At 40.3% G+C, this 12,364-nt stretch overlaps 1 protein-coding gene across 4 annotated transcripts in view; it reads left to right on the top strand.

Moving 5' to 3' along the window:
• The first annotated feature begins 218 nt into the window (after positions 1 to 218).
• The window catches only part of MTMR8 (myotubularin related protein 8), a 30,441-nt gene continuing 18,295 nt past the window's right edge, over positions 219 to 12,364 (top strand). For 2 of the 4 annotated variants that reach the window (XR_012653993.1, XM_075054280.1), the window contains exons 1-8: positions 219 to 321; positions 1,900 to 2,022; positions 2,444 to 2,606; positions 4,961 to 5,118; positions 6,769 to 6,897; positions 7,880 to 8,014; positions 9,956 to 10,088; positions 11,843 to 11,952. Coding sequence is in view for 3 of the 4 variants with exons in the window: in XM_075054280.1 (XP_074910381.1) it covers positions 298 to 321; positions 1,900 to 2,022; positions 2,444 to 2,606; positions 4,961 to 5,118; positions 6,769 to 6,897; positions 7,880 to 8,014; positions 9,956 to 10,088; positions 11,843 to 11,952 (975 nt within the window). In the remaining variant the exon portion in view is untranslated. Of the gene's footprint in view, positions 322 to 1,899; positions 2,023 to 2,443; positions 2,607 to 4,057; positions 4,247 to 4,960; positions 5,119 to 6,768; positions 6,898 to 7,879; positions 8,015 to 9,955; positions 10,089 to 11,842; positions 11,953 to 12,364 lie in introns of those variants that run through there. The other 2 variants (XM_075054281.1, XM_075054282.1) reach the window with 2 other exon arrangements.

Below are 12,364 nucleotides of genomic sequence, written 5' to 3' on the forward strand. Positions count from 1 at the left end.
CCTCTCTGGGCCCCTCGGGCCGAGGACTGCGGAGGACGGCGAGGCTCCACGACCGGCCCAAGGGGCTCCGGGCCACCGCGAGCAGCCGCGGTAGGAGCGCGGCGACCCGACAGACCCCGATCTCCGCTCCCCCGGGGACGCCCTGCCCTCACCCAAAATGGCGGCCGCGGCGCCTCTCCCGCAGAACTCTCGCGAGGTTTGCGGCGGGGCCGGGCGCTGCCCCGTGCAAATGGCGGCGAGGAGGCCGGGCCGCGCGGGCGGGCTGAGGTGAGGCCGGGGGAGGCGGGCGGTGCTGCCATGGAGCACATCACCACCCCGAAGGTAAGAGGCCGTGCCGCCCCGGGAGCCGGCCGCCGTCCCGTCGGGGTCCCCCCGCGGCGCCTGGGGGCGGCTAGGCCGGGCCGGGGCTCGGGGCTCCGCTCGCCGCCCTGCGCCGGGCCCTCCCTGCGGGACACCTGAGGTGAAGCCCCTGCGGGGACGGCGGGCCTCGGCTGGGGCTGTTGTCAGGGCCGTGCGTTTTCAGCGATTTTTCTTTTAAGTCGCGGTTAATTTGGGTAAGCGAGCTATTTTTGCTTTCTTTCAAGGCATGCGTATCCTTGAACGTCCCTCGCGCTTCTCAAACGGGTCGCGGATAAGTCTGGAAGGCTTAAAGCTACTTGACGTGGTGTTTAGGTATTTCTTACTGTATCGCCTTGTTGGAAAGGAAATTTTTAGTAAGGGTACTGATCAAAAGGTGTTTTGGGTGCGATTCGTGTAAGCATGTATATCAAAGTGCGGAGACCCCCTCCGGCCGAATAAGTGACTCAAAATGTGCTTTTTCAGTTGAATAAAGTGAAACAGGAGCTCTGGGAATGCTGTGCTCGTGACAGCTAAAAAAAAAGTCCAGCAGTTGGGTTTTTTTGTTTGTTTGTTTTTTAAATATACCGTGAAGGTTGCTGTGTTTTGTTTTGTTTTATTGTCTAGAATATTAGTTTGGGGATGCTCCTTACCCATATTGCCTAAGGTGCTTTGCTGGACCTGCTTGTCTCTAGTGGCCTAAAAAGGGCAATATTGGTTATAATAATTATATGTGTTGAAAAACATGACATAGTAGGAAGACACAGAGCTGAGACTTCTGCTCTTCAAGTTTCTTTGCTGACATTTTCCATGATGTATCTCAGACCAGTGACCCTGTACAGAAGCTTACGTATTCAATACCCAGAACTAATTTATCTTACACTGTTAAACTGTTTGTTTTCACTGTCCTTCCAATTCCCCCCCTCATTATTTTTGTTTAATGTCGAAAGAAAAATTTCGTCTATGTTCATTAAGAAGCAAGTACGCCAGGAGAAAATCAATCAAATAACGTAAAATACTTTAAAATTAATATTTTAATATGTCTGTGCTGATGGTTTTTAAAACTGTTTTTATTAATTAGCTTAGTGTGGTTTATGAAATGCGCTTATGTGCATAGGAAGTGTGTTACAACAGGTAGCTACTAATATTTTATACTGACTGAGCAGCTGGAAGTCAGACTGGAGAGGGCTGTTTCTTTCACAGCAACATTTTGATTATACTGAACATGGACAGTCTTTTCTTTCTTAGTGTTTTGTCCTATTATTTCTGCAACCTTGCGCAGTAATAAACTGTGATCATCTTGGCTACAAATCTAGTAATCCTGTTATTCACAGTGGTGCTAAACCTTGGCTGTTTGCTTAACCTTTTTGGCTTTAATTGCTGGAGAAATAATTTGAATTTATAGTGTGAAGCTGAGTTAGTGTTGCAGGGAAGACTAATTCTTACATTTTTCTGTCTTACTTCCTGAGCTGTATATTAGAAGTTAAATGATTGCAGTTCGACAAGTATGTATTTATTTCCTCAAAGTTAAATTCATTTTTTCATACTCTTTTTATATTGCAGGTTGAAAATGTGAAATTACTAGATCGTTATACAAATAGGAAGGCAGCAAATGGGACGTTATACCTGACAGCTACCCACCTTATCTATGTAGATGCTTCTGCTGAAGTCAGAAAAGAAACATGGGTATGTTGTGATACCTGGAGTCTGTTTAAATACAAGTATAAAAATTACTTTATATCTCATATCCAAAATGAACAGGTTTGTGAGTTCCAAAGTTGTAGTGGTCTTTTATAGCATTTTCTTACCAAATGCTTAACAGAAACATCTGTTTTGGAAGAAAATTAACATAATGGTAATGTGACTTGATCGAGGTCGCTCACTGAATTAGTATTAGTTCCAGGAACATAAAAAACTTGTCTAGTTTCCCATCTCAAACTCAATATACCAAGCCACCACAACTGATTTTACAGCTTTTAGAACTACAAAATTAGCACTGAAATTAGCCTTTTTTATTAATTCTAAAGTAAAATGGGAATGACAAAATATATCACATACGGGGGTGGAGCGAAAGCAAAGTGAACCAGGTTTATTTCCTGTTTTTCAGATTCTGCATCACCATATTGCAACTGTAGAAAAAATGCCTCTGACCACGGCTGGATATCCGCTCCTTATTCACTGCAAGAACTTCCATGTGGCTCACTTTGTTATTGGGCAGGAACGTGACTGTCATGAAGTGTATACCTCATTGCTTAAACTTTCACAACCAGGTATTTAGGACGGGAGTCTGTTTTGCAAATTATTGAAATGCTTTAGGCTGGAAGGCTTGTCTTAGCAATAGAGAAAGCTTTGCCTGCCAGAGTGTTGGTTTTGCAGTGTCAGTGCAGGAGGGGAAGGATGTGAAATCAGAATCGGTTTCCACCACCAGAGACGATCTGTGTGGGTTGGCTCAGTAAGTAGAGTGCTACCCTGTGGACCAAGGCATTTGCTTCCAAACTAAACACAGGTCTTCTGTGGCAGTGGGAATGAGGTGGTCTCCCATGAGGAACTTCTGAAGACCCATGCAAAGTTCATTTGCCTGACTGAGGCTGTATGCAGCATCTCAGGCTTTTTTCTTGTAGCACTCGTGCTGAGTGTCATATCCCACACCTGGCCATTGTCAGTTAGTCATTTCCGTGACTTAGCTGTTGTCCGTGTGTAGTTCTACCCTTTCCAGTTGATCCAGATGTTCACAGAATTCTGGAATCCCACAGATAAAGCTTTTGGGATCTTTCATTTGTTTTCCAGTAGCATGTTTAGGCTACACTGCAATGTTTGTCGTCTTTCAGTTGTCAAACCCTGTGCTTCACCCTGGCTGCCCTGACTTGGAGTCACTCTTAAAAGAGTGTAAGCAAAACATCCTCAAAAGCCTATGGTCTCTTGTGGCTTCAGCTTTTTAGTCCATCGTGGATGAATTCTCAGGCTACTTGTTGTGCTTGCAGGACAGCATTCCATCGAGTTTCCTACCTGGCTTCTGTCTATGGCAGCTTCTGTTTTTTGGGGTACTCCATCAGTGAACCAGTATTTGGAGTTCAGTGTTATTACAAGGATGCCATTTGTAATTGCATTTTCAAATTACGTCACTAGTCTAAGGGAAGGGAATTGATAGCACCAGTCTGCTCCGTGCTGGCCATCACATAGGACTTGAACAGAAATACTGTAGTAGAAATGTTTTTTGCTGAGTGTGGGGGTTTTCTTTTTGATTGATATTAAGGTTTGTGGCTATTCCCAGCATCTCCTTTGTGCTCTGAGCTTTGGAGTTTTCTTAGTTTTGAAGTTCTAATTCTAATGCTGCATCTGGCAAGTTTCTGGTGGTATGTTTAAAAGCTGTCACTGTTCTTTCAGTTTTGAAAATTAGAGACTTATGTAGAGTCTTGAAGCGTGGGAGCTGTCACTGCAGGGGATTACATCAGTTTCTTTTGTCTTGTGGTTATTTGTGTAATATGCTGCAGCTCTTTCTTTTGTTCTATTTATGGATTTTAACAGTTCTCTTTTGTTGTTTTAAAATTTCTGTATGTATGCTTCCTTCATGGTTTTTTTGGCAGAGCTTATAATTATTTATGATTTGCACATGTATGATTGACAGCTATGGGTTACCTGTCTGGTAACCTGGCTACTTTATCAGACTCTGACAGGTTTCACTCTGTCTCTGGAGCGCTTGCTGCCTTGGGAATCAGCTGAATGAGTTATTGGTTGGATTTGCATTTTATGAAGAGAGGGAAGGAAATTGGGATGGTAGAGATGGAGGGAGGAAGAAATTACCATTTGTCAGACACAGCCTGAAGCTTTTGTTGGGCTGACAGTAATATTCAAGACATCTATCAAGTTTTCCGTGCGACTCAGAACTCACTGTTGAACGATGAACTTCCAGGTGTGCAAGAGCTGTTTTATGAACTCTTCACAGAAAATATATCTTTTAATACATGTTTTCATTTATGGATTAATTCTTATGATATAAATCTTGTCTAACATGCCTATTGCAGTGAATTCAGTAAGAAATAATTTGTTTGGGAAAAAATTACTACTTTGAAGTTTTAATTAATTCTAACAAAACATTTTAGTGTGCCTTCCTGCATGTGGGAACTGAGTACTGGAAATTCCTGAGGATTTCGATAGGAATTGTTGGCACTTGGTGCTACGCTGAATGAAAACCGTAAATGTGAGGTTGAGAAATTTTAAGTATCTATACTCTTCTATGTAGTACTCAATTTTTTTTTTTTTTAAGGAGTGAGAATCAGTCTATAAATTTGCTTAGAGTAGTAAAGTACACAAAGTGATAAAAGAAAACTTCATGCTTCTGACCTTTGAGGAGGCAGAAGCATAGGGAAGATAGCTGTTATTAAAATATAGCCAACTGTGCAGTACAGTGGCATAGCCCTTTGGCTTCTTCAGTAAATGATTTCTAACTCTCCTGATCTTTCTTGACTGAATAATTTTTTTCAGTCCTTGAACTGGTTGTGGTACAGCTGCAGCTTGCTGGCTTGCACAGTGTGCTTATCCAAAAGATGGCTTTTAGGAAGAAATGTTGACGTCTCTGTATGTCTTTGTATCTCTAACTAGTTAATTTTTTCTTCCTTCTTCCCAGCGAAACCTGAAGAACTTTACGCTTTCTCTTATAATCCTAAAATGTCTAAAGAGAACCGGGAGACTGGATGGAAGCTGATTGATTTAAAAGTGGATTACCAGCGTATGGGAATTCCAAATGACTATTGGGAAATAACGGATGTTAATAAAGACTATGAGGTAATTCTTGCCCGAAGTAGCCATTTAATGCAGTATCTCTTCTTTGTTATTAATGTCATACAGCAGTCCTTCTACTGCTGCATAAGTGATGCCTCTGGGGAGGAATGAGCTCAGTTGGTTTTAATCGAAGCAGCATCGTCTTGATGTGAAGTTGCAGGTAATGATGCTAAGGAAGAACAGAACAGAGCTGTGGAGTCACCTTGGTTTGCTTTGATCCCCTTGGCAAAGTACCAGATACTTGTTTTTCTAGAGAAATGTCAAACCATCTGTTATGAAAAACCTGAAGTACCCTTAGCTGCTTTTGGTATTTCCAAACCCTGTCCCACCAGGCTGGTGACAGATGTGTGGAAGAGAAATAAATGGCAGAGATATGGCTTGGTGGGGAATGAGGCAGAGTAGACAAAGGACTAGGTAAGGAAGGAAAAAACAGTAATGGAAAACAGACTTTTTTTTTTCTTGCTTGGTTGCATCTTCTGCTAAATAAGCATTCTCAATCATTTCAGTCTGAACTGGCTGCTGCTGTTGTTTTCTTCTTTCTCCCCTGTAAGGCCAGGTTGGATCTAAACAACATTAAATGAAAGCATTTTTCAGCAAGCTTACTCAAACTCCTGCTTCATATTATTTCCCTTTTTATTTCTTCTGATGCTGTGTCCAGTCAGACCTTTCTGTCTAAAAGACAAAGCAACAACTTTTAGGACTGGCACCTTCCTTGTGGGAGAAAGAGCCAGATGTTTGCATTTCGGAAAGAGGCTCTGCTGAGAACAAGCGCCATGAGATGTTCCATTTCTGGGCAAGCACAGATCCCCAGTGCTGTTGTGCCTGTGAATAGCAACTCCAAGGAAGATACCAATATATTGTCTTGAGTCCCTTCCCCCCCTGCTCTCCGCTCCCTTCCCCCACTAGTTTTCTTTACTGTTATGCTTTGCATGGGAGAAATATAAGTCTGTGCTGTCAGAATCGACTGGTAATTTTAAATGACTGTTATCTTTGTATGCCTGAGTTGAGATGCAATGCGAGAGGTGCTTTTTCCATTAGCTGATTAGGGCATTTGAATGTGGGCATCTAAAATCATTAATCACTTTGCAGCTTTACTTGCTAGTATGTAACTCCTCAAGGGCCAGTGCTTTATAATTTCCTCAGGGTTTCCAGCTTCTGTTTTAACATTGTCAAGCCTAAAGTAAAGCCAGACTTGGAGAATAGCTTATCTGTGAAGTATGTGCTGAAAAGACTGTACATTTTTGAGGGGAAAAAGATAAAGCTGGTCTCTGAGGATGCTACCTGATTGCTGGAAGCTCATTTCAAGTTGAGTAAGATTGAGGGAACTCTTTAAATATAGTTGTTCTTAATTCCTGCTTTGTCACAAAAAGAGGAACTTTCATAAAATTTATGGACTTAAAGAACTTCCTTTTAATATGTTTTGTGTACTGTGCAGTCTGTTCTTTTAGGTTCAGTTGCAAAATTGATTGTTTTATTTTTGGACCTATTCCTGTGTTACTTTTGTAAATACATCTTAACGGCTCGATACACTCTGGCAAACAATCTGTTCCTGTTGTTTATAAATGCTAGATCATAAGCTAAAGATGATTTTTTCATGAATTTTTAATTGGTAAGTAGTAATGTGTGGATTTTTTTTTCTCTTTTCTCACGTAGATTTGCAACACATATCCTCCAGAAATAGTAGTGCCTAGAGCTGCTAGTAAGGCAGTGGTGATTGGAAGCTCAAGGTTCAGAAGCAGAGGGCGGATTCCGGTGCTTTCGTACTTGTATAAGGAAAACAATGTTAGTTGTCCATTGTCTGCTGTCTTTGTGCTGTCTGCTGTCTTGTGGGGAGTAAGGGTTCTACTTCTTGTCCAGTCCCCTTTTAGTGAAGGGAAAGAATGAGATTTAACTATTAGAGTTATATTAACTTCATGTCTGAGAACTGTGTTTCTCTTAATGGCTTTAATATTAGTTTGTTCTGAGTCACAGAATAAGCTAGTTAAAGACAAACACTTCGGATGCATCCAGAGCTGTGCCAAAAGCACAAATTTGGAAATTTTGCTTTCAGCAATGCCTTGTTATGTGGGGTATTTAATCTACTGTTTAGCTATATTGAATCATGTTTTAACAAGATACATGTTAACTCAGCTAGATTTTCTTAGTATTGAAGAGGAGGAACCACCCTGAAATAAATCCCCACTAGCTCAGAATAAGTGAAGGTTTCAGGTTTTTTTTCCACTGAAGACCAGAATGTAAATTTTTAACTTTGCTGTCTCAGCAGTGTTTTAGATGCAGATGTTAGGAAAATGCTGTCACAGTCAAATTGTTGTTTTCCTGAGGAAGCGTGCCTTGACCTGAGCAACTGTATGGAGTTGTGCTGGCAGCTATTGAAATTTCCCTAAAGCATACTCAGTGCAGTTGTGAGCATGGAACAGTAACAACTGATAAGCAAAGTTGTGGAAAAGAATGGTTTGGACAATAGAAACAAAGTAGAAAACATGAGAAATGCTAATACCTGGGATACCGATCATCAGGCAGAGCATAGTGGGTTTGAGAACATAGCAATGAAGTTTGCAGCAGTGCTCCTTAGCCCCTCTACTTTCTTAAGATTCCCAGACTTCTAGCTTTGAGAGATACTCCAGTAATATTTCTGTATGTCCATTTCAGTAGCAGTTTTTCAGGGAAACAATAGGACACTTAAAACCAACAAATTAGTGGTTTGGCGGGCAGTGCAGTAGAGATGATCTGAACACAGAAGAATATGAGCTGTTGTGTGTTGCAGGCTGCCATATGTCGTTGTAGCCAGCCTCTCTCTGGGTTCAGTGCACGCTGTCTGGAGGATGAACAAATGCTGCAGGCAATCAGAGAAGCCAACCCTGGGAGCCCCTTCATGTATGTTGTAGACACAAGGCCAAAGGTATCTTCCTGGAGTTTGTGGCTACTTTTAAAGGTTGCATCTGAATTAGTAATGCTGTTTCGAGTTCACTCTTTCACAACTCTGCTAATGCTTTCTTATGCTGCATTAGGTTAAATTGTGTCATTCCTGAATCAGGAATTCAGTATCAGGCTCCTGGTTCGGTGTCTTAGTGTGATGAATACTTTTGCATAATAGAACTGCAATGTTAAGAGCTGTTAAGAATGCTTGCGCTCCTGGAGTATTCTGGGTTGAGGTTTGTGTTAAGGATGACCTGAAGCAACTGGCAGTCTTGAAGCTGGCTGAGACAGTGAAGCATTTTCCTGAAGAGAGCTAGGTCCTTACTATGTTGAGTTGGAGAGAAGCCTTAGGATTCAGTTCCATGAGCCTGAAGTGCTTTTATCAGCAGACCTGGGAAGAAGTGTGGCTGTATGGAGTCTGATAACAATTTAGAAAAGCAATTACTCCCATTTTTTTGCTTTTGTAAAAATAACACTAATGTTCTCATGATGTGCAGCTTGGAGTTTAGTACAATTCAGCTCTTCTGGTCCATAGCCGCTATCTGGGCCTGGAACTTCGTTGCTGAGTGTAAGAGGATAATAAAGAAACATTCGGAAATTGAAATCTCTAATGACTGTCATCCTGAGGAATTGAATTTAGAAACCAATTCAAGATTGTCTTGTAAGCATGTTGATTGGGAGTGTTGGTATACGCAAATTAGAATACAAGGATTTTTATAGTATGCAATTATTTAAATACAAAGACTTAAAAGTGCTCTGATTATTTTAAAATTGGGCTTTCTGAGAACCTGCTTCACTGTTCAGATATTGCAGTTATTTTATAGAAACTACAGATTTAGTTAAACTATGGCAGGAGCAAGAAGGAAAAAAGTCTTTTGGGGAAAGAAAGGAATGTTTCACCTGTTGTTCCAAGATAGAAATGTCGTATTACAAAAAGACAAAATACTAGAGATAACCTATTCTGTAATTATATGTATGCTTGTAGCAATCGCTGCATGTTCTTTTGGTACAGACAGCTTCCAGTGTTATAGATGTTCCACTAAATCTATCATTGATGGCAGTTTTGTTCTAAAGTATTTGGTGAAAAAGAGAATTTATAATTGGTCACATTTCTCCTTCTAAAACAACATGTCTTTCTCTGAATGGTAGAACTGAAGCACTAGGGTTATTTAGTTGTTCTAAAGGTGTCTATATACAGTATCTGACTCCTCCTTCTCTCCTCTCTATGGAGGCAAATCACTCCTCTTTCCAAATTAATATGCGGGGGAGTGAGGTGCTCTTTTTTGGTCACTGCTAAAGATTTCCTGGTTAGCTCTTGAACTGTTTTGGGTAATTGTTAGAGCAACTGGCTTCTTTTCTACTTCTTTTCTGCAGTTCCAGTTGGTTGCTGTATTCTTTCTGCTCAACTTTAATATTTCTATGTTTCCCTCAGGTGGCTTTATTTCATCTGTGCATGTATGTCTGTGAAAAGCTTTGGAATTCTCTTACTATTTCTATACCACCATGTATGTATGTTACTCGTAAAAATGGCTTTCCTAGTTTTTACTTTTGTGTGCTTCTGTCTGAATCTTTTTACGTAGCTTCACCGTTAAGGCAGACTCAATGTCTCTTTACCTGTTTTGATGACAGCAGTATTCTGAAATTGGGCATGGTTTTGATACTGCCTACCCTAAGAAATTCTATCCAGGGTCTTAATGAGTCTCTGCATATGACTAATGGACTGGAGACACTGGCATAATTTTAGTGAAGCAGCTGGAAGTAATGTCTGGGAGGTGGGGAAGTACGTCGGAGTAACAACTTTGTTCAGTGTGTTTTCTGGGAGATTTTATAAAAAAGGACTTGCAAAACAGACTCATTTATTTCTGCATATTGTTGTAATTTTCTGTCTTTTTCTATCCTATTCCTGTTCTCTTGAATTTGACAGTTAAATGCTATGGCCAACCGAGCTGCTGGGAAGGGTTATGAGAATGAAGATAATTATGATAACATTCGCTTTAAATTTATTGGTATAGAAAACATCCATGTGATGCGGAACAGCTTGCAGAAACTCCTGGAAGGTAGGTACCGTCCGTGCAAGTGGCCAGTCTTCATTACCCTTGGCTACTTTTGGACAGAACCTTTTGAGAATATATAAATACTACGTGCACAAGTGCATGTGGACTTGTGTATTGTAGTAGAAGCAGATAATCGAAGTCAATATCTTCCTTTGTTTGCAGTATTGAAGTGGATGAAATTGCTAATGTTGTTAAAATGCTTTCCCGCTAGACATTTTCTTTATTATTTTGCTTAGTTATATAGTGGTTCAAAAATAGCAACTAATACTAACAACATTCCTTAATTGTGCTAGTTACTTAGAATGTGAATTTCTTAAATGTGCCAAATTAAAAGAAAAAGGCTAGAGAAATATTACATTTTACTGTTAAGATAGCCTTATGGTTACTTTGTGAGCTATTGAAAGAAAATTAACATAGGTTGTTGAGGAAATACTTTTCTGGGGTTTACTATGTTTATTTTGGAGTATTTCAGTGTTAAACAGTATTTCTGGTTTGAAATAAAATGTTGGCGTGATCTTCCAAAGATCTGTAATCTCATACATACATCTTATTTTTCATTTATTTCTGATTTCTTTAACAGAACTTGGTTTCAATACATTAAAATGTATTAAATTAATGTTTTGACACATTAAAATATATTAAAATGCAGAGTAGCTCAGATATTTAAGTTACTCTGTGAGATTGTGGTCTTCGGGTAAAAATGTGAAGCAAGGCAGAAGAAATATGAGCCACTGGAGAACAAGAGGTGAATCAGGCCCATATTTTCACTAATGTAATTTTGGAGAAGTTCCATTAAAGGTGAAGGTGTGGCTTGGATCAAACCAGCATACTGTGCTAGCTGGTTTCCAGCGCTATTACCATCTTTGTGCTGACAAAGACTGCGGAACTGGGCAGAATAGATGCTGCAAATCATTCTGCTTGGTCCCTGTGTTTAGTTTTCTAAAATGTAATACAAGTGCTGTCATTCAAAATACAAGTTTTATATTTTAGTAACCAGCGTAATGGTCGTGTTGCTTCAAAACAGTTCCATAATTGATGCTACCAAGTGCCTGGCCAGGTAGCACTGCAGGATCCATAGTGACCTTGGAGAAAAATGAGGCTATTCACACAACCAAGAGATTGGCCTGATCACAAGTATAAGTCCTCAATTGCCTGTTCCTGGCAGATTTATTTTGTGGTGGAAAAAGAGGCAGAATAAATACTTGTTTACGCCCATATTCTTCTTCAACAGTGATAAAATCTGTCTCGCTGGTGCTTACGGACTATTGAACTGTATTACTATAAGTATTTTCTATGCTGGGTTTCAGTATAGTAATCTGAGTTGCCTTCAAGGTTAGACATGTTATTTCTCTCACTAAATTGGAGCTCTCCTTTCTTTGTGATGGTGACTGCACGTTAGTTGTTAGATGTGTGTGCAATGGTGATTTATAGTGAAGTAACAGGTCAGTAAGCACTTTCTATGTTGGAAAAAACTCAGCTGAAAAAATGAGTTACTCTTTAAAAAAAGAGGAGGAGGATATTTTCAGATCCTCAAGTTCTCTTATAGCTAAAAATCACTGGCTTGTGTATTTGAGTATGCAACCAGTAGTTTCTGTGTCCTTTAGACGGGATGTCGCTGCTGACACTTAAAAAGTGTGGAAACGTTAGCTTTTAGGATCTACCAAGCTCTGTTGCTGTGAAGAGATAATGAGGAGGTGGGAAAAAGGAAGAGATGTTGTTAACAGAGTGTCAGCTAATTCCTTTGTTTGTGTTCTTAGTGTGTGAAATGAAGTCCCCCTCAATGAGCGATTTCCTCACTGGGCTGGAGAACTCAGGTTGGTTACGGCACATTAAGGCTGTGATGGATGCAGGTGTCTTTCTTGCCAAGGTAAAACTGTACTCCAGCCTGCAGGTGAATTAAAAAATACATACTTGTCTGTTAGGGACTGCTCCAAGGCTGTGAAGTTGTCTCTGGACAGAAGGTGGGAAAACACTGCTATTCAGATTGGCCTCAGGTCTCAAAAACAAGCCTGCAGTTGGAGAACATTAAGGGGGTTACCCAGTGGGCTGTCTCCTAGACACTTCCCGTGACTAAATGAAATGCTGTAGGCATTGGGACATTGTCGTGTTCACTGTATTGTAATGAGCAGTTATCTGGGCTTTATTAGAACTCATGTGAAACAAAATCACAAAATATGAATAAATGACCTTTGTAAACGTCTCTAATGCATATTTAGTAGTGCAAACAACTTTTAACCTTATGCTAGTTAGTTATTGAACTGCTCTGCTTTAAATGAGGG

Source organism: Buteo buteo, chromosome 22 (assembly GCF_964188355.1).
Source record: "Buteo buteo chromosome 22, bButBut1.hap1.1, whole genome shotgun sequence".
NCBI lineage: Eukaryota > Metazoa > Chordata > Aves > Accipitriformes > Accipitridae > Buteo > Buteo buteo.